Consider the following 22,637-nt stretch of genomic DNA (forward strand, 5'->3'; position numbering starts at 1 on the left):
AGTTGGCCCTAGCTAACTTGCCCAGAGGTTAGGGGGCAGCCAGGATGAGAACTGAGGAATTCTTAGCTTTCACTTTTGTACTCTATACTGGCTGCTCTCCTACCCATAGATTGCAGTTGAAGACCACAATACATTTAACACTGTTTAGTCATCTGTCTTTAATGGGAGGAATTGTTTTTTGTTTTAAATGGGGCTAGGTGATGTCACGGGCTTCTGCATGAATACTTAGTAGCTTTCTAACTTTTGTAAAGGCACTAAATTAATGAATTCCTAACTTACCCTGTGTCCTACTAAACCAGCTTACTGGTTGGAAGTAACTGTCCGATGCTAATTATCCATTAAAAAGATGTCTCCCCTTCACATAGGCAGGGTACTGTACCTCAGGGCAGAGGCTTACCTTTAGATTAAGGACAGTCACTAGCCTTCTGTCCCTGACCTTGAGCAGGTACAGTGTTGTGGGAAATCTACGCCTGGCATATCTGAACATATAGCTGTCCAGCAGACAGGGTTGTGAAAGTTTATGCTCAAGGTAGCCCAAATAGATCAGCCCCTCCCTTAACTTCAAAATTGCCACTATTTTCATAACACCAATCAGTGCCTGAAGGTCCCTTGAAGCAAGCAATTATTGGTCCAATTGCTGCTCTGGTGTTTCTACAATATGGTGCAAACAAGGGAGTACATACAAAAGAATGATGTTTGCAACAGCCTCGTTAGGATATAAGATTGAGTATACCTTAAGCTGACACCTTCCCTGAACTAATTAATAAGGTTATTGGTCTCTCCAAGTCCCACCTCAAGACTTCTGCCACAGTGCCAACAAGAAATTAGCCAAGCAACTGGTGAGAAGTCTTTATGTAATTAGAAACAATATGCAGACTGGAGATTAAAGTGTGCATGAAAAGTTCACACAGGTGTGTATATCCCTTGTCCCCACTACTTCGGAGACTGTAAGCTGTTCAGCACCGATTCTGTACAAACAGGTATATGCAGTTCTTATCACGCTGCAGCACCCTCTGCGGGTACTTGTTTATATTATGGTAGCAATGCATAAAATGAACAAAATGTGATGTATGGGTTGGAAAATAGCAGGTTTTTTTAAAATTGGTTGACATTATCCTTTCAAAATTAGACTATCTGCAGGTACCTAGCCAGGCTAACAGTCTCCCATGTGCTCACCTGGCAAACCACCTCTGCATCTTTTAAGCAAAGATTTAGTGATTTGTGTCGCTGCAGACAAAAACAAGGCTCGTGCCTGATAGAAATTTTTTTATTATTGAACAGATGAACTAAAATAAGCCAACAATATAATTTTATGCCAACAGCCATCTCTCTATCACAGCCGGTGACTGACCCAGTGCACCCTTCTCCCCCTGACCCCCTTTTCTATGGGAAGTTAATGGTGGTGGCTCTTACAGACCCCAGTGATCTCACTACTATTATTTCTGGATGTGTGCCTGGGACGGGAGGGGCAGGGAAACAAGTATACGTATTTTGTTGGAGCAACAAGCAGAAAGCCTTGTGGATCCTCTTGCAGGTTCATAGACAGATGAAGCATCACACCCACTACATTTGTAGCAAGCCCCTACCGCTACTACAGTCAAGCCAGGCATCTCTTCTTCCCATTCCAAGCCAGCAAAGGGCAAGATGCAATTGACTGGGGACTCTATGTAAAACTGGGAGGGGGAGTCTATGTAAAAACCAAACCCCAAAACAAAATCTGCATTTAAGCCACTTCAGAGTAAAAGTCACTTCTTATAACATAATATATATTTTTAAAATGGCAGTACCACCATCCTAGAAAGACAGAAGGGCTTGCACTCAAGACTGAGGGAAAAAAGACCAAAAAAAAAGAACAGCAGCCCAACTCAAACACATGGTTCTTCTCTAAAAACAGCATTCGTCAGCCATCTGACAGGGGGAAAAGAAAGAAGGAACAGGAGAAAACAATAAAATAAGATTGGTGCAACTTCTCACCAGATGGTGCATTAACAAAAGCTCCGTACAGTCCCACACGACTACACGTCCTGTGGTGGCAGCATAATTTCTTAAACTTTCATCGCTGTGTATGTCTGTATATATATATGCACATATACACACACACATACACACACACACACATATATATAGAATATATAATATTGTTTTTATGTTAATGTTAGTTTTGCTCCAGAGGAAGGCTCATCTCTCCTTCACATGGTTCTGTGCTCCTGCGCAGCTGTTGCCACTCCCATTACTACTGCTCCCGCTGCTGCAGAGGATCTCCGTGAGGTCATCCATGATGGTGGTTTCTTTAGGGTCCACCAGGTTGAACTCCCTGATGAATAGGATGAAGTGTGTGTAGAGTGTATTTAAGTGTCCATGCAGCTCCAGTGCCAAAGTCTCCTTAAAGTGGGAGGAGTAGATGTGGGCCAGCACATGGAACAGATACTTGCAAATCTTCTTTACTAAGGACTCAAAGGAGTTGGGGAATTCTTTGCCTGTGAAGAGGAGAGAAAGAAAACCTGAGACACGCACGTAGTGCTAGGTGATCAAATCCATCGTTTCAGCCGAAGGGAAGCATCTGTCCCTGCCAATGTACAGACTGGTGCAACTTACTTCTTTTTAAAAGGCAGGATATTGTCTTTAAAGCTGTAATGGAGAAGTAGGATTTAACTGGATGGAGCCCATCAGTCAACACTGCCATTGCTTATTCCCCTTCCAGGGCTGCCAACTCTTGCAAGTTTATTAGGAAGCAAACGCCCACCCAAATTTATTGTTTTTAATATCTCAATTTTGGGGGCCACAACTCCAGTGAAACCTGGCAGACAACTCCTCATCTGCCTGCCTGTTCACCCTCCTCAGTTGTAACCACACTTCTGCTCCACCCCCCAGGTTTTCAGTCCACACGTCTGGGTCTGGGCCTAGATGCTGCTGCAAGTACCCGCAAGCTGGGGGATCCATTCGTAGGTGGAGTGGGAACTAAAGAAAGTTCCATACCTGTACCATATTGCACAAATCTAGGCCCTGGTGTGTGTGCAGTACAGGTATAAAGTCCTCTACAAAGTTATCCACTGCAAGATTTACCATGTACTGCATAATCTAGAGGCACTAATTTAACTCGTGATATTAGGATTACTTAGTCCTAGACAATAGTACTTTTCATAGCCTGATGACACGCTGCAGTAGGATCTGCACTGCTACAAAACAAGTCTGGACAAACTAAATTTAGATTGCATACTGCCCTGTGGACAGGCACCTGAGTGCCGTGTCCAGAGTTGTGCACCTAACCCAAGATGGAAAAATTATTTTCTTTTTAACAGACTCCTCAGTTTCCTTGTTAATAGCACCAACCAACAGGAGAAACAGATTTGCCCTCTCAGGTTGCTACACAGCTATGTTCCTCTGATGGCTTGGCTCCCTAATGCACTCTGGGGAGAACACATGCAGAATTAGAAACATACGCACACTCCAATTAAAGTGGAGGACACAACTGCTGTTTGATGGCACTCATGAGGAGGTCAGTTTTCATTTTCATCCTAACATGCACCCAGGATTTAGGTGCAGACCAGACCAGCAGTCTGGCCTTCACCATCATCATGATAGTAGTCAGATTATATTCAGTGCTGTTCAAACATCCAGGGACAGCAAACATACATGTAGGGGAGGACTTAGGACAGTCATACGTGCAACTTCTCATTTGGCTCCTTTGTGACAGCCATATTTGCTTGTGAAGTAGACCAATATGAGATCCTGATGACCCCTGTAATAACTAAATTAAAAAATGTCATAGGCAAAAAGGGGTTAAGGAACTGGCTTAGCTAGGAGCTAGTGATTTGATTGCCAGAATGATATTCTCCCCCCTACATGCCTCTGGTCCACATTCAGATGCTTGTTATTACTCAGCTAGTAGCTCCACACAACATTTCTATGTAACAGCGAAGTCTCTCTCTGGGGGCTGAAGCAGCTGTTTAGTTCTTGATTACATCCATCCCCCAGTGTGCTGGCCATTCTAGTGTACAGGTTCCATGATGAATACAAGGGGACTGTTCCCCCCACCCCCATAATAATCTAGTTAATCACATCTAGAAGGTACAGTAATTCTTTCAGATTCTGTACATTGTTGAGGCCTGGCTATATTGCTAAGATTGCATTTTTCCTTACATTTCAAGTCGTAGATGGGTTTATTGATTCACCACTCAGTAAGACACAGATATGGAATAAGGTGGCAGGTACATCACTTTCTACGGAGTGGGGGAGGAGGGGAGTTCAGACTAAAGAGGCAAAAGCAACCCAAACTCTCCCCACCACCCTGCGTAGAAAGTTGCTTGTTTTTTGTTTTTTTTTAATAGTTGTAGAAAGAGGTTGTTTCATAGCCTGCAGCTGCCTGCTAACCGGTTCATCCCCTTTGAAGTTCCAGTGCTCCACTAGCAATGGTGTGAAGGGATTACAGAGGTCAGATGCTGGTGCTATCCAAACAGGCGTGAAGGTGGGCTCTACCTCCGTGAGCTCACAAATAATTTCCCCCCTCTGAAAACTGGCTCCTCCAGAATAACTCAAAAGGACTTTGGGTAGGTCCACAGTTACGGTGGCCTGTAGAGAGTACAGACACTACACACCCAGCATGGGTGTAAATACAGCGTAGGTGGTGAGGTATTTTTTCGGTGAGTTGAATAGACGGGCCAGATCCCTTAGGGTATGTATCCTACATGCCCAAGCAGTGCCTGCCACGTCTACGCTGCTATTTTTAGCAGTGTGGTGTCCTGCTGCCAGAGCTTTTCCCTACCCCAGTGAAAGACTCTGGCAGTGCGGAAAGGCTCTTTCTAAGGGACACAATGGGGAAAAGTCCCAGCAGCTCCTTGCTGGCAGTCTCCCCCTGCCAGAGCTTTTCACTGCCACGTGTAGCTACACATACCCTACATGCCACTACAACTGTGGACAGGGCCTAAGGGAGTGGAAGAAGATGGAAAGACCTGCTGGTTTGGCAAAAAGGTGGCTCTGCAAATCTCTAGGAGTTCATGGTTTCCTTTTCTCTCCTAGGGTTAAGCTACGTGCATTGTGTGTTAATGATTTAACAGTTCCACAGTCCTTAGTCTGCAGAACGCTTGCTGGTGATCTGCACAGAAAGCCAGGTAGCAGAGTGGTAACGCCAACTCCTTACTTCCAGCTACTTGTTCAGTGAAGTAACTACTTCATTGCAATTAAGAACCTAGATCCCTGTTAAAGCAGCTGGAAACAGGGAGACCCATCCTCGCTGCTGCACAAGGAGGAGTGGGGGTGACTGGAGCCACCAACATAACAATTAGCAGTAAACAAATGCTTTTCAAATATCACTTGTCTAGGTAGGCAACTGATGTTTCCACAGCAATGTTGTGCAGCTGTGAATGGGAGGGGAGGTGTCCCCAGCACTATCCAATCTGTTTATAGAACGTGAACCATGTATTGAGAAGCCCTGTAAAAAGTGAACACACTTTTCCTGGATTAACCATGGGACTATGGGTTTTCTGTGACTCTACGGATGCAGTGTTTATTTCCTGCTACCTCACAGGCTGTCATCTGTCCCCTCTTCTCCACCTGTGGCACACAACACTTCAGTTTCCTAAGGGCTAAAACGCTTTGTTCGAACCGGAATCATTGAGCTAAACTTTGAGGTATTTGGGCAAAATGCGATGGCCTGTGATACTGGATAATGTAATAGTCCCTTCTGGCTTTCAAGGCTATGAAAATAGGAAATAATGCGATCAATTTGTCCCGTTGTCTCCTGCAATACTGTTACTAGATCCAAGCTCTGGGAGAGTGTGCAAGGAAAGGTGTGAAAAAGGAAAATGCTCATCATAGTAGCACACCAGGAGAGACTGAAGGATTGTGAGAATCAGGGTGACAACCCCGATGCACATGGCAAAGATAAACAGGCCATATTCATCACTGGAGTAACCCCACTGCAATTCAGGGATGAATCAGGCCCAGTATTCTTTCCCTCCAGTCAAAATGCTTTTGTAACGAAAAACCGGCTTTAGAAGTTTTGCTCTAGCTTTTCAAAACATTCATATTTGGGTTTAGACCAAGCATGCAAAATTTCAGCCCAGAAAGAAAGAATTAGCAAGTTCAGAGTAATAAATTAAGAATAGACAGCACAAATGAAGTACACTTCTGCACCGTTAGTGCAGCGTTTGTGACTTCTGGATGATGAATACCCCTTTCAGAGAGAGAGAGAGATCAGAGGACACTTCTCCCAGGAGCAAACATACCATATTTTGTAGGAAAGACATCCTCGTCCGTCACTAGCTTCTGCACCGAACTCATGACAAAGTCAACGTACTGAGGGGCCGTGCACTTTATCTTCTTTCCCCGCTCATCATACCAGTAGTACTGTCTGTGGAGAGAATTGCCAGTGTTGTGTGTTACACTTAGGACCCTCAGCTTGATTTACAGCACACTTATAAAAGTACACAGGCACATGCTTCTGGCCAAGTAGCTGAACACTCTAACTAAACTATAAGAACTTCAGCAGCAGCAGACAGATTTCTTCTTTTTTAAAAAGGACACTTACAGATATACGTTGATGTCAAACTTCCCCCAAAACCCAATGCCTGGCAAGAGACAACATTTATTTTTTCAAGCTGTTTGGGCTTTTAAGCGAGCCAACAACATTACTGAAGTACAGGCCATGGATTCCTATAGCGACTCACTTCAGAATGGTTTCCTAGATAGGAAGTCCGGACACTATCTCCTTTATAAAAGCAGTACAGAACTTTCCATTTACCGTTCCGCTTCTGCCAGTGAGCTCACTCAATGCTGTCAGCAGCACTAGCAACACCGACAACTTGCAAAGGAAAGTCCTCCATAGGTCAAGCCCAGAATGGAGGCCTGTATCACCTGAGTGTTACTTTCCCCGAGCAGGACAAATCCACAGAAAAGGGCTAAAGAGAATGCCAGGAGGCAGCTTTGTTAAAGCAGGCTCTCACAGTTCTGTTCCCAGCTTTGACGGTGACATATTGTGAGGTTTGGATAAGTCACTTACCCTCCATGTGCCTATTTTCCAAAACATTTTGAGGGCTAATGATACCCACCACACTGTACAGCTTAATTGTTGGCGAAGTGCTTTAGAAAGCCTCCGATGGAAAGCACTAGAAGTGCAAAGTGCTTGGTAAAGCACAGCCACATGACTGTTAAATAAAGTACTTTGTCAATTATACTCTGTGACCCTCCCAATGCTTTAAACAAAATTACCAGAACTGGGGAGGAGGGACTCTAGGCCAGTGGCTCTCAAACTTTTTTTTTTTAACTGGTGACCCCTGTCACATAGCAAGCCTCTGAGTGCGACCCCCCGTTATAAATGAAAAATACTTTTTTATATATTTAATACCATTATAAATGCTGGAGGCAAAGTGGGGTTTGGGATGGAGGTTGACAGCTCGCGACTCCCCATGCAATAACCTCGCAGCCCCCAGTTTGAGAACCCCTGCTTTAGGCCAACACAATGTTAATTCAGTGTAATAACATTTGCTGTCAGGAGATGGCACCATAATGCTAGGTACCCAGTTTTGGTCTCCCTCCAGTACCTGCTGCATTTCTTTATTAACTAGCATAACAGCTTAGTCCATCTTCAATCTAATTTTTGGGCAAATGTTAGAATCCCTTCTGCATCCCCCTCCATCTAACCCCATGTCTGCATTTACATTCTCCACTCACTATGAACTCTACCATCTCTCCCCCAGCACTGTGGAACATGTGAATGATCTGTTTCAAGGGGCATGGGACATGCAAACTGTTTCCAAGAAAAGGTAACAAGTATAATTAAAGTTTACTAGCCCCTAACCATATCAATTAACAGCGGCCTTCAAATATATCCATTCTTAATATAGAACAGGAAATTTTAATAAAGAACCACAGATACAGCAGAACCTCAGAGTTACAGACACCTCGGGACTGGAGGTTGTTCCGAACACTGAAATGTTCATAACTCTGAACATGAGGGTGGTTCTTTCAAAATTTACAACTGAACATTGGCTTAATACAGCTTTGAAACTTCACTAGGCAGAAGAAAAATGCTGCTTCCCCTTTATTTTTTAGTAGTTTATGTTTAACACAGTACTGTACTGTACTTGGCTTTTTCCCCCCTGCTGCCTGATTGTGTACTTCTACTTCCAAATGAGGTGTGCGGTTGGCGGGTGTTTGTAACTCAGGTTCTACCAGCTCCCTTCCACCAAACAGAATGATTAGAACCATTGAAATGTAGGGCTGGAAGGGACCTCGAGAGATCATTTAGTCCAGCCTCCTGCATCTAGGCAGGACAAAATATACCTAGACTGTCCCTGACAGGCGTTTGTCTAACCTGTTAATCTCTAAAGACAGGGATTCCACAACCTCCCTTGGAAGCCTAGTCCAGTGCTTAACTATCCTTATAATTAGGAAGGATTTCCTAATATCTAACTTAAATCTCCCTTGCTGCAGATTAAGCCCATTACTTCTTGTCCTGTCCCCAGTGGACACAGAGGACAGTTGATCACCAACCTCTTCGTAGCAACCCTTAACATATGTGAAAATGATCAGGTCTCCCCAGTCTTCTTTTCTCAAGACTAAACATGGCTAGTTTTTTTTTTTTTTTTTTTTTAAACCTTTCCCCTCGTAGGTCAGGTTTTCTAAACCTTTTATCACTTCTGTTGCTGTCCCTTGGAACTCTCTCCAATTCGTTCAAATCTTAAAGCGTGGTGCCCAAAACTGGACACAGTGCGCCAGCTGAGGCCTCACCACTGCAGAGGACAATTACCTCCCGGGTCTTCCATACAACACTGCTCTTAATATACCCCAGAATGATATTAGTCTTTTTCGCAACTGCATCACTTTGCTGACTCATATTCAATGTGTGATCCGCTGTAACTCCCGGATCCTTTTCAGCCATTCTACCACCTAGTCTGACATTCCCCATTTTGTAGCTGTGCATTTGATTTACAATTATAATCATTAAAAGGAGTGAATCTGAATTCTAATAATAATTGTGATAAAGTAGTGTTTATTACTGATTTATATTATGGTAGCACCTACAGGCCCCAACCAAAATCAGGGATCTACTGTTCTAGGTGCTGTACATGTATTTGTTAAGAGACATGCCCAAAAAACTACACTCTGAACAGCCAAAGGGTCGGAGAAAGAAAGCATCCCCATTTTACAAATGGGAAACTTCAATAGAAATTAAGCATTTTGACCAAGGTCACAACAAGAGACTTGGTTTCATATTCCTTAGTCATCCTTTAGGAGTGAAAGACTCAGTTCTGGACACTCCTCAGTTATCATTAGAGGGCTTGTCTTCACTACCAGTGTAAGTTGACTTAAGTTACGGTACTCCAGCTAGCTACGTGAATAACGTAGCTGGAGTTGATGTAGCTTAGGTCAACTTACCCTGGTGTCTTCTCCCATCAACTTACCTCAATCTTCTCAGGGAGCTGGAGTACCGGGGTCGACCGGAGAGCACTCTGTGGTCGATTTAGCGGACCTTCACTAGACCCATTAAATCGACCCCTGCTGCATTGAGGCAGCAGCGGAGGTAATGAAGACCAGCCCTAAGTGTAAGAAATTGATTGAATTGGTGTCTCTCCCATTTCATACTTCAGGATGGGCAGGGCTTGCCAGGCAGAGTAGAAACCACCAGCCAGTATTGTTTGTGCATCTGAACTGGCCAGGGATATTTTTCCTCACGCCAAGGATCAAGCACAGTCCTTTTGCACACCTGCCCAACTACTGAACTCTCTTAGCTGTCTTCACTGGACCAGGGAGATGTGTTATCTGACATTCCTCAGAAAAGTCACTTTTTGAAAAGCATTAAAAGGAGATTAGTGCTGTATCCCTAGGCAAACTATTGCTTCACTACAAAGTTGAACCACCTATGTTATCACTAATCCCTGATAAAGTGGGTGTAATGTCCACCCAAGAACACTCACTCATATCTTCGCTAAGGAGCTAGGAAGACTACATGACAGATGCTGTCTGCCTGCTATGTGCAGAAAAATCTGCATTCAACTGGAAGGATGTGGGGTCACAGGCTGGAAAGTAAAGTTCCATGTGTACACCAACCATGTGCACAGAACAGTCTCGAAACAATTTAAGGAAAACACTGATTTCAAGATTAAGGCGCAACTGAAAGGTTTGTTCTATTAACAATGAGTTTGTTTTCATTGTCCCAAATGCTCTTCTAGAAAGACTAAGGACACTGTTCATGTCCCCAGTGCTAAGCAGAAAAAGGAAACCTCATGAGGTTCTCTTAGTGGCTGTTGTATTCTGCTTGACTGTAATACTTCAGCCTTCACTGCTACTGTTCTCCATTACAGAACTGCAGTTTCAACAGAGGCTAGCAGTGTCAGTGAACAGAGGAGGAGAAAACGAGGGTAAAAAAATTGTAGGATTTTCCTCAATTTGCAGGAAGTTATCAAGACTTCTGCAGACAGCTTTTTGTTTTAATACACTTATTCACTGCATGGTGCTAGTCATTCATATCTTGTTCATAGTTACCTAAAGCAGCATTATTGACTCTAGAAGAGCACAAGAAGGCATGTTCAGGCAGAAAAGCACCAGCTGCAAGTTGCTGTGAAGTCACACTAGGTGTCTAAGACTCACACTTATATGTGGCCTCATTCTTGCACTCCAGAAGGACTGTTCCCCACCACCACTTTTAATTCCCTTAAAAATAGTCAGTATGCTTGCAATAAACAATGGGTTGGATCCTGAGCTGCACCAAGCACACGTCACTTACCAGAAAGCCAATCTGTCCCAGGTTCAAGTTACTGCAGCCACAGAATTGGCGCTAACTTATGCTGGCCCACAATTGCTGGAACACATTGTGCTTTAGCTTCACTTTTCCGCCTTGGAACACCCGTGTGCCAAGAGGGAGGAGCAGCTGGTGGAGAGCTGGCTATGCCAGCTTTACACCAGCAGAGGATTCTCCCATGCTGCAGAAATCCACAGCTGCCCAGTAAGAGCAACTCCAAGTGCTCTGTGCAGCACAAAGGATTCTGAGGAATCTGGCCCTATTTTAAAAATGGTGTTTGAACCATGCAGAGGGAACAGTGCTTAAAAGAAAAGTGTTAAGACCCTTTTGATGCTGCCCTGATTTGTGCATGATGTTGACAGGGTTAAAGAAACTGTACATGTCTTGGGGACAGAGACACGAGGTGACACAAACCTTCGGTGTCACCTCTACAGATTTCACTTGGCAAGCGAGTGATCGGCAGCAAGGTTTGTTGGTGCTTTAAAAAGAAGCTGCAACTGCCACAGAGGAGAATAAAATTCAGAGGAGAAATTCCAAAAGGTTCAGTTATGCACAAAGAACCCTGATCACCTTCCAGCTCAGACAGGAGACAGGAAAGTCCTGCTTTGAACAGTGCATGGAGATCTTGGAGTCAGTGTGGATAGTTCTCTGAAAACATCCACTCAATGTGCAGCGGCAGTCAAAAAAGCGAACAGAATGCTGGGAATAATTAAGAAAGGGATAGATAATAGGACAGAAAATATCATGTTGCCTCTATATAAATCCATGGTACGCCCACATCTTGAATACTGTGTGCAGATGTGGTCAGCCCATCTCAAAAAAGGTTCAGAAAAGGATAACAAAAATTATTAGGGGTATGGAATGGCTGCCATATGAGGAGAGATTAATAAGACTGGGACTTTTCAGCTTCGAAAAGAGACGGCTAAGGGGAGTTATGATTGAGGTATATCAAATCATGAGTGGTGTGGAGAAAGTAGTTAAGGAAGTGTTGTTTACTCCTTCTCATAACACAAGAACTAGGGGTCACCAAATGAAATTAATAGGCAGCAGGTTTAAAACAAATAAAAGGAAGTATTTCTTCACACAAGGCACAGTCAATCTGTGGAACTCCTTGCCAGAGGATGTTGTGAAGGCCAAGACTATAACAGGGTTCAAAAAAGAACTAGATAAATTCATGGAGGATAGGTCCATCAATGGCTATTAGCCAGGATGGGCAGGAATGGTGTCCCTACCCTGTGTTTGCCAGAAGCTGGGAATAAGCGACAGGGGATGGATCACTTGATGATTACCTGTTCTGTTCATTCCCTCAGGGGCACCTGGCACTGGCCACTGTCAGAAGACAGGATACTAGGCTAGATGGACCTTTGGTCTGACCCAGTAGGGCCGTTCTTATGAAAGAGAGCCAATCGGACAAAAAGGACACAGAGAAGTGCTTGAAGACTACGGTAAATTTACACAGTGCCTAAGAAGCCTAAGTCCTATTTACAAAAGTCAATGAAAGTCATGCACCTAAGTCACTTCTGAAAAGGGAATTTAGGCTCCTAAGTCACTTGCATGTTTCTGAAATTTCCCCCAATATGCCAAATTTTGGCTACCCCTGTGCATATGCACCTGACTGAATTCAGTACTGGGACTATGAAGAAGTTGTCTGTCCTAATAGGGTCATTAGTGACTTATGATGGCAATTCCAGTAGAGTGGACAAAGCAAAAAAGTCAGATTGGAGCGAAAATGTTAGGTGAAAGGGAGTCAAAACACTAACCGTAGGCAGGCCACTTCAAGGGCTTATATATAAAAAAAATAAATAAAGTGGGGGACATTAAGGCCAGAAGGGACCATCATGATCATCTAGTCTGACCTCCTGCAAATCGCAGGCCACAAAACCTCGCCCACTGAAAGTCAATTGGATTTAGGCCCTGCCTACATGCGATGGGAAGGACTATAGCAGGAATCAGCACACTAGAACAGCAGTCCTCAACTAGGGGTCTGGGGGGCCGTGAGCAGGTTTCAGGGGGTCCACCAAAATAAACCAGAGAGCAAAACAGTCGTTACTCGCTGGGGCCCAGGGCAAAAAGCAGAAGCCCGAGTCCTGCCGCCCATGGCTGAAAGCCAAGGCCAGAGCGACTTAGTTTCAACGGGGCCCCCTGTGGTGTGGGGCTCTAGGCAATTGCCCTGCTCGTTACCCCCTGGCTTTTAATCTACTGGATATGCAGAAAAACAGTTGTTGTGGCACAGGTGGGCCATGGAATTTTTATAGCATGTTGAGAATCCTTGCACTAGAAAACCACACGGCAAAGTTACTGGAGTACCTTTCATCCTGCTAATCAACATCTCCTTTACAAGGAGACAAGCTTTCTCTGTCCACTGATTAACCGGTTTCCTAGCTTTTGGACAATTATCCTCATTTTTGTGTGGGGGAGATTTATCACTCCACATTCCAGACTGCTTTCAAAATGTTCAGAAAGCTCGTATTTCTTGGGTAATTGGAGCTACGTTCCCTCTTGGTAATCATTAGTAGCAAGGTCCTCTTTTTGAGCCTGCTACTGGAAGTTACCCTGCTGTTAATTTTCACATCTGAAAAAAGTATCCTTTATAACTTCACATACGCCATCTTCATGAATGCAGGAGCGCCTCTCAAATCCCCTCCCTGAAACAGGGTCAGCGTGAGCTGTTAATACACAACTCTGGAGTCTTCTGAAGTGCCACAGTATAGGCAGCAATCACCTATTTGGCATTACATAGCAATATGTTGCAATCATTACGAGTCATTTTAATAGAGAGGCCTGTGTTTGCCGTGGATAATCTTTATAGCTGCTGGTGTGCTAACACATTAACGACTGTTTTGTTTTCCCCTTGAAAACCCATCTTCACTACAGATTGAAGAGATCTCAAGAAGCATAACGGAGAAGGGGGTGGGATTATCAGTGTATGTATGGGGTGGAGGGGGGGGAAGAGGAAGAGAGGGAGGAGGAAACTACAGGAGTGCATCTGCTGGAGCTCTCAGATTCCCTCATGTCAATCTCTCAGTCAAGAGCAGCAGGTTGCAGTAAAGCCCCATTTTAAAATGGCTACTTTGAGCCAATTGCATTTTCCTCTGCGTCATGAACAGGTTAAAGCATGCTCTCAATGCTCTCTATCACACCTGACAGATAGCCAGCCTTAAAAGATTTGATCACTCCTAGAGCGGGAAAAGACACAAAACCAGAACATTTCCTTTGCCCTTTGAGAAACTTCCACTTGTGCCCTCTATGTCCAAGAGCTGAGGCAGACAATGGCTCACATCAGACCGGAGGATATCTGTCAAATGGTCTGGTGCCCAGTTCACATTCCAACCACAGAGAGGGACCCCTGAGGTTTTTACTATTCTTCTTTTATCCTTCCTGCCTTCTATAGACTCCCATCAGCTTTCCCAGATTACACCGTTTTACTTTCCGCTCCTCCCCTACAAGACCCCAAACAAGGTATTTTCCTTCTGCACTATGACCTTGCTGCTTTTCTGACTGAGCTGGTTTTCCAAGAGGTCATCTCTCCTTTATTGAATCAGCAGGATTTCCCCCTCCCTCCACTGTTTCCAGGAAAGGTGTGCACTTGTCATGTCCTTAACAGATCATAAGGAGATCCTTCCTTACTTCCCTGTCTAACCGCCTCCAAATCCCACACACCCACCCCACCAAGTCTAGAGGCTCTGTTGGAGCAGTCCAAGCAGTGAACACATGCAGGCTGTCACTTACGTATTGCACACTGCCATGGTCTGACACGACTCTCCTGTGCAAAATTCTGAGATTGTACTATACTGTAAATTGATATGGTGGAAGAAGGTCGTTGCTGAAAAAGACAGACAGGAAAAATAAAAATTTTAGAGATGTAAGCTACTTATCAGAACACAGACAGGTAATCCACAAATGAACAGGTAAAGCGGACTAACACTCCTGAACTTGGAGATCTTAATGTTACAATGTACTGACTTAAAATCAGAACTCAAAAGCTGCTCAAGGTACAAATATGAGTGTGGTGTCTGACTAAACCCAAATGACTGTTTGCACACCTAACAAAACCAGCATGCAGTTTAAATTAATCTCTCATAATTAGCACACACAGCTAAGAAATAAACGTGACTGGGTGTGACTGAAGGTTAGGACTGGCACAGCTATCTGAGTAGCAGCAGGTGGTGTTGCAGGTCAGAATAGAGATGCAGTGGGGAACGTACATAGCATATAATTTTTAGTCAGCCACTTCTGTGAGTACTACCTTTGAGTAAACTTTAAAATTCAAAATAACTCCACCATGGCTAGAAGGGGAGATGGAGAGAGAAAGAAAATCCAGCTAAAAGACTTGTAGGTTTACCTTAAAAAACAAACAAACAAAGGAACTTTACTGGGACTTGCCTGCAAGTCAGGGTCTTACAAAATGTTTTTGGAAGACCAGTGCCTCCAACAGTCAAACTTGCTGAACCAGCAGTTTTAACAAATCCTCCAAAAGGAAAATGAGGGTCCTCAGAGAGACCTCAAAAAAGTTTAATGTCCTCACCAATGTCACAATGAGAGGGGGAAGAAGGGGAAATGCACTAACATTTCCACCCTGTAGAGCACAGTTGGTTTATGCTAAACACAGCTTAGTTACCACTCAAGATATTGTGACCTGCATTGCATAGTAAACATGCAAAAACATTCAATGGCTTTTAGTGTTGAAACCAGTAAAAAGAGAACATGTAAATGAAAGCCCCTTTTGGGCACGGGCATCAGGCAGTGAGCTGTGTTCATACTACTTACTATTGCTGGCTAGCCACTCATTGAGATCTATTTCTCGTGGTAACATCACTAGCTCCTTGAATTCAAAGTCAGTAATTCTCAACTTTGTATATTCTGGCTCTAGGTAGAGTTTCTTCTCTTCTGGTACTGGCTTTTTACCATTTGGTTTTCCCTTGGATTTCCTGCAAAGGATTAGAAAAAGAGAAATGTTACCACTACTCCTGGTAAGGAGCATACTGATACGGTCTGGTTTATCCAAACTCCCCCACTCATGTACACTCCATGTGTTCTCTTTTGTAGTGCATAGTCTAATTAATTTTAATATTAGCGAATAGAGAAAGATTCTATGCTATTAGACGCCTTGCCTGGAGCATACTATCTGCACTAGCAGAGAAAAGATATGCAACCCTGAAGGAACTCAGAATTACAAAACTCCAAGCAAGCAACCTTTAAGTGTTTTGCTTTTTTCCACCAATTTATTTTATTAAGGTATAATAATAAAACCCACATAATTAAAAACCCCATACCGAGTGACTTTATAAATTTCATAGAATTATGAAAGCTTTTGGATGCTTCATGAACTTCATATTTTTTTAATTTATACATCTTTCGCACTGTCTATTTAGATTGCTCAAGATACTGTGAAAACGCATAGTGAGAGACTGTCACTGCCCTAAAGAGCTTGCAAGGAGGCACAGAGCTTGGTTGAGGCCTCCAGAAGCTACTACAATGAAAATTACTACAGTCTTTGCTGTATGCAGCAGTATTTTGTACCTGTGATGGGGAGGGATGGACAGGACAGACGTTGGGAACAAGCAATAAAAAGATTCAGAGGTAACGAGGGAACGACACAAGGAAATGCTTTGTAAGCTCTCCCCAACCCTTCTCTACCAGTATATTGCAGCTCATTCCTGAGCTGCAGCACTCTTTGCTACTCCAGTTCTGCACCTTTCCTGAGTGGGGACTAAGAGGTGTTCTGAACTGAGCACTTACTGTGCAGGCAAATATGCACTAAGAACTAGGATAAAAACCAGACATCTCACTTTTTAGACACGGGTTCAAATCTGTATGGAGCGGTGATGTAGACCTGCATATATGGTACATTTTGCCTTTTTTCTCATCCAGGTTCAAAAAGAAGAAACAAAGCCTGTCCCAGTTACCACTGTTTTCCTCATGGTCTGTCCTGAAGGTTCTCAGACTGAAGTCTCAACCCAAGCCAACTATCCCATGGCTAGACTTCAGTGAATCATGCATGGTCTGAATGTGCTGACCCCCACATGCTCACTGCTCCTGATGGGTTTTTAAACAAAAAGGCAATGTATGCTGCTGTCCAGCTTTTGTTTATTTACCTGTCTCTCGTGTCTCTCCAGTTACACAACTAACCTAACTGGAAGGAAAAGGGACTATTCTGGTGCTGAACAAGTACAATAGGCATTGTGCACTTAGCACTGGAACATGAACCTTGGGTACCAGATGCTCAGATTATTTTACCTCAGGCATTCTTGGTTTAGGACAAAATGTTTTTCAAATCTAGAAAACCAAGACAACTTCACCTTTGGAGATCATTGCTTTAAATTGCGCTATTGAAATTAGCCTGGATTCTGTCCCAAGAAAACCTGGCCTTGAAGTCATGCTGTAAAAGGACAGCATATAGACTTCAAAAGAATCTTTAAACAGTGCCCGTCTGTGATGTATGTAAACTGTAATTATGGCTGCAAAGGATCAGACAAATCCTTCCTAGAAAGGGCACTTGAAGGTTCAGTAAAACCTGAATGAGGAGTATGAATCTTCCTCTGCCAAAGGATGTATGACTATCAGAATCTAACTCCTTAGGTACTCTCTCTAAGTGTACCCCTTTAAAAATGCTTTAAACACTCATGTGGTTGTGTGGGAGACCTGGATTTGATTTCTGGTCTCTTGCTCCCTGGGATGGTAGAAACTAGGAAGCCAAAGTAAGAGTGCCTCATATTATTCTGTGCCAGCTGTTCTCAAACTGTGGGTCGGGACCCCAAAGTGGGTCACGACCCCGTTTTAATGGGGTTGCCAGGGCTGGCGTTAGACTTGCTGGGGCCCGGGGCTGAAGCCGAAGTCCGAGCCCCACTGCCCAGGGCTGAAGCCCTCAAGCTGTGTGCGCGTGCGCCCCCCCCCCCCCCCCCCCACACACACACACACCAGGGTGGCAGGGCTCAGACTTCGGGCCCCCTTCCATGGGTCATGAAGTAATTTTTGTTGTCAGAGGGGGTTGTGACAATGAAGTTTGAGAAACCCTGCTCTATTCTGACTTTACATTCAAGAGTTGTCTCCCCACCCCCACTTACTGGCCAGAAGGAAGGCACTCAAGACTTTGCATATTATCTAAGACAGTTGTAAGGAAGAGAAAAAAATCAGGGAGATCTTCAAGGCTGCAGAGGATGCCTCATCTTGTCTATCTGTACATTTTACACGTATTTACGAGCCACAGATGCACAGAAATGTCACAGTAAGTCCCAGTTAGGGGAAGGTCACTTCGTCTAACTACAATAATGAAAGGGTTAATGAGATGGCTGTGAAAGAGGACTTTTGTAACCCCAAACATGTTTTAACTAGTAGGACTGGCCTAGGAAAGTAAACTAAAAACCAGCTATACAAAGACTGGCTGATTTATTATACTGCTTCTCACCGCACTCAGCCCCTGCCTTCCTGTTGTTCAGAACACTGAATTCAAACTAAGCTTAAAAAAGTCTGCAAGGTTTCTCTTCTGAGTTTGTCTAACAAAGAGAACCTGGCCTACAAACTAATTCTTCAGACTACTTCCCAGCCAGGGGACATTGTGTGTCAACTTGGATACATTTTCTTCATGTTAAAATCCTATGTTTTACAGTGGACAGAGGTATAACAGTGGAGGGCTGCAAAGTTAGAACAACTCTGGGTTTGATAACGTAACTCTTGCCTTCATCCCTGCAGCTGCAGTGAACCTCAAAGTATAATGTCGAGCTATAGACAAGAGAAAGGTTCAGGAAAGATGCACTTGCTGCTTTGAGAGACATAAACCGACTTATGCAGTGTATACTTGAATGCTTTGTCTCTAGTTCTACTCAAATTTTCACAGAACTTGAAGTTCTCATAATTGAAAAACTATTTTAACATCAGAAGAAACAGTCTTTTTCAGATTTCTGTCTTTGGTTTTAATCTAAGTATCTTGACTGTAAACAAACGAAGCAGCCTGTTCAACCTCTTTCTTTTGTAGGAATGTTATACTCAGACTTGGAACCAGTTTATCCTGGCAGTAAACAATATAAATCCAGTTGAAACTATGTACTTAACCCCTAGCTAACCCAAAGCACTCAAGGCCACTGAATTGCTCCATTCCAAGCAGAGACCTACATCACCCCGCCACTGCTCAAACCAACCTAGGCAGGTTCTGTACTGCACCTTTACACCTGCAGAGGGTCTTAGTGGAAATTACCATACATGCAAAATAAAATCATGTTTTGGGATGGTTCAGGGCATTTAGAACAGATAGGTGGTGTTTTCAAAACTGAAACCAGTTTCAAACTGGAGCAAAAAGAAGCCTGGTGCATTCAATGTCCTTATCCCTGAGAGGCTGGTATGAAAAGTTTCACTAAATTGCTATTGGCTGAGTGTAAAACAATGCTCTGAGGGAGAAGAGAATCTGACTCCTGTCTCTTCTACAGGATAGTGCTACTCCAAATGCCTAAGACATGGAGGAATAATGTACGCCACATCAGGCAAGAGCAACCTTCCATGGGCAGGAGGAAGTGGGAAAGAGGGATTAAGAGGTCAAAGCTGGCCTGTCGTGCAGACAGGCTACTGGGGGGAACCGCAGGAGAAAGCCAGATGTGCGGTGCTTGAGACAGTTTTTCAGTGAGTAAGTGGGCTGTTCCTACCTCATGCAATGCCTCTCCCCATCCAGAAATAATACAATTTCAGTACAGAGCAATTTACTTTCACTGAGAGTCTGCAAGTTTCTGAACATAGTTTCTGCACACAAAAGGCTATGCTCAATCTTAAAAAAATGTTTACCTCTGCATAGGAATAGCAGTTTTATGCTGCTGACCATTTGACCATTTTGTGTCTTTGCGACATTGCAATGGGCACCAAATCCCTCTATAAAATGCCCAGTTTAGATTTCCAGTACCCTGGAGATGAACTACCTGAAGGAGAACTAGCTCCCTTTCCAATGTTTTAGTCCCCTTCTCAAAAATATTAATTTGAGGGAAATGTCCCACTTGCTAAATAGATACATGATCACAAAAAATGAAGGTTTATTCACATCACCAAGACACTTGAATATCAAACTTCAGATGACAGTAGGAAAAATTTTGCTTACCGTGTGCAGCTACTAAGGGCTTGTCTACACTACCGCTTAAGTCGATACAACTTACGTCATGCAGGAGTGTGAAAAAACCACCCTCGAGTGACATGTGTTACATCGACTTAAAGCTGGGTCTACACCATGCTACGTCAGTGGGTAATATTCTCTCGCCGATCTAGTTTCCACCTCTCGTTGAGATGGGAGTAATTATGCCAATGGGAGAGCATTCTCCTGTCGACATAGCATGTCTTTAGTAGATGTGCTACAGGGGCATAGCTGCATCGGTGCAGTGTTGAAGAACCACCATAAAAGTTGTTTCTACCAGTGAGTTTTCAGTGTGTATTGGTAATAGGTGATATATAATAAAAAATATTGTAGTGCACAATAATTAGGCTCAAGAGACTCTTAAGAACATCAAGTGCTGGACTGATCACGCTTGTGAAATTGCAAAGCAACGCTCCAGCCTAGCAACCGAAGCTGAATGAATTGTTTTCATTAACCCCAGATTCCCAGGTGCAAAGTGCTGGTTCTAGTGTGGAAGATAATAGCCAGTACTAAGTATTTTACATGTTTATATTCACTGCACCATGCCCCAACACTACAGAAACATTTTTAAAGGTGATCACACTTGAGTAAGAGCACAAATGTTGGTACTACATCCCAAATAAACTGGTCAAACTGAGGCCCATACATTAATTTAATGTTGACAAATATAGTTACCTACAAATATAGGTTAAAACATTACCTCCTCCTTCCTACCCCAATCCTTCAATCAAGTTTACACAGTTACTTCAGCTGAGAGGCTGCTTCTAGGAAAACACTCACTACGAAACATTTCCAAAGGATCTTGAGGAAATATTTTTCATGCTTTTTATAGGTTATAAAAAGCATATGTCCAGAAGCCCTATCCACATTCTTGATTTAATATAAAAAAGCCACAAATAAGTGAAAAATGGCTTATACAGCCTCTTTCAAATATCCCAGAGCATTCTCTCAGATGAAGAAAAAAACACTGATCGTGATATCTACTAACAAATATGAGCAGCAAAAGCTCCTGGAGCCCTTGATGTTAGAAGCTGCTTAAAATAAGAGGGAGGGTGATAACCAGGACACTGGAATTATTTCCAGTGTGTTCAAGGAACATCACAGAATCCACCATCTACCTGGGTAAATCACTAGAGAGCTTGATCCAATGTCTCCTTAAAAATGTGACCTTAAAAAAAAAAAAAAAGATGGCACCTATCAAAAAGCAGCACTCCTAGCGCTGCACTGCAGTGTCAACACCTAGAACAAATCAAGTCTTGATTCAAATTCTGCATCTATGCCCTTCTAGAGAAAGGGCAGAGAGAACTCGGTAATTAAGCTTTTCTGATACCAATATTTATCAAGCCCTAGCTGCACCTGCAGAATATGCACATGCGTTTGTCTTTCTGTATAAAGGTTTGGTTGGTCGGTAGTTGGATACAGTTAAGGAGGCTTCCTGAAAATTTGCCCCATATCAGCGTTTAAATGCCAGTGGAAAACATCCTTCATGAGGCATCCAAGCATTTTTTCTTCCTCATCTGTTATGATGAGAGATCAGTTCACATCTCCTCTGCTCTCTCTGAGGAAACAGCTCAGCTGTGGTTATTCACAGGTAAAGCAAGACTGCAAACTAATTCTTCATACTGCTCCCAGTAAAGGTTAGATGAGAAAAGAGCTCTGCTGAAGAAAATGCCACAGGCACAATCACACCAGACTGGGAAGGAGCGCAGAGGGGCCTGAGGGGGGTGGGGGCGGGGAGAAGAAAGGACACAGACAGTAGGGGGGTCACTATGTAAAAGAAGAAGGTCAAGTAAACTAGCTCGAGCCAGACAATATGCTCATTACAGCTGTGCTTCTTGCAGGGTTTCCATACTCTCTGCTTTGTATTCATCTGAGAAAACATTTGAGCTCTAAGCCTGCCTGGAATAGCTCTAGAAAAACAGGAGGTAGAGAACAACCACAAGGAGTGACAAGCCACCTGGGTCACTGATCACTTCCTTTAACTAGCCGCATTTTATTTTTCTTAAAGAGATTTAGTAGAAGTGGCTATTTCCCAGGTGTCTTTGTTATATCTGTTCAGTTAATCAAGATGTGAAACCCCATCTCTCTCCCCGACCCCTCTTTCATATCTTCCTTGACTAGAAGCCAAATAACTTCATTGGCCTAAATACCACTTTGGAGCTTTACGTGGTCAAAGCACTGAACAACTGTTTAGCCTCAATACCATATGAAGTAAGTATTATCCCTATTTCACAAGTGGAAACTGGCTTGTGTATTTTCAAAAGTTGCGCCAGTTTAACTCAGATTTTAAAACTGATCCAGTGAAACCAACGTAACCTCCCTCCCGCACAACATAGATGAAGTTTAACCTTGTTTAAATCAATTTAACTTGCACTGGCAATTTACTGAGTTAAAATGAAGTTATTTAAACAGGTTGATGGGGTTTTCACAAGTTTAAGTGACACAAACCAGGCCTAAATAACTTCCCTAGCAAATTCAGTAGTTTACGTTGATCTAAGTTGAGCATCACACTATTCCACTGTTCCAGTGTTTTATCCAGCAAACCCATGGTAGCTATTTCTAAGGTGCTGTTGTGACACTTCACAGAATATAGCTAACATTTGGATTTACTTAATAAAGAAAATCTGCTTCATCACTCCCAACATAAATTAACTAGTTTTGCACAGTCACCAATGGCTTGCCTATCTGAGGTGTTTTTATAAACAGCATCGTATCACAACCTTGAAAAAGTCTAAAGGGACGCTAATAGAAAGCAGTGAAAAGGAGCAGACACCTGCATGCAAGGCCCCACTT

General features: G+C 43.3%; 2 protein-coding genes across 7 annotated transcripts in view; one reads left to right on the forward strand and one right to left on the reverse strand.

The window, feature by feature from the left end:
• The window catches only part of BRSK2 (BR serine/threonine kinase 2), a 499,877-nt gene that overhangs the window by 468,922 nt on the left and 8,318 nt on the right, over positions 1 to 22,637 (forward strand). The gene's annotated exons all lie outside the window — the stretch shown is intronic.
• The window catches only part of MOB2 (MOB kinase activator 2), a 163,846-nt gene continuing 142,460 nt past the window's right edge, over positions 1,252 to 22,637 (reverse strand). For all 6 annotated transcript variants that reach the window (XM_084630033.1, XM_084630029.1, XM_084630032.1 and 3 more), the window contains exons 2-5: positions 15,506 to 15,666; positions 14,468 to 14,561; positions 6,225 to 6,349; positions 1,252 to 2,477 (exon numbers count right to left, since the gene is read on the reverse strand). In XM_084630033.1, the coding sequence (XP_084486159.1) occupies positions 2,179 to 2,477; positions 6,225 to 6,349; positions 14,468 to 14,561; positions 15,506 to 15,666 (679 nt within the window). In that variant the 3' untranslated portion in view covers positions 1,252 to 2,178. The remainder of the gene's footprint in view (positions 2,478 to 6,224; positions 6,350 to 14,467; positions 14,562 to 15,505; positions 15,667 to 22,637) is intronic.

This window comes from Lepidochelys olivacea, assembly GCF_965140295.1.
Source record: "Lepidochelys olivacea isolate rLepOli2 genome assembly, chromosome: 6".
NCBI lineage: Eukaryota > Metazoa > Chordata > Testudines > Cheloniidae > Lepidochelys > Lepidochelys olivacea.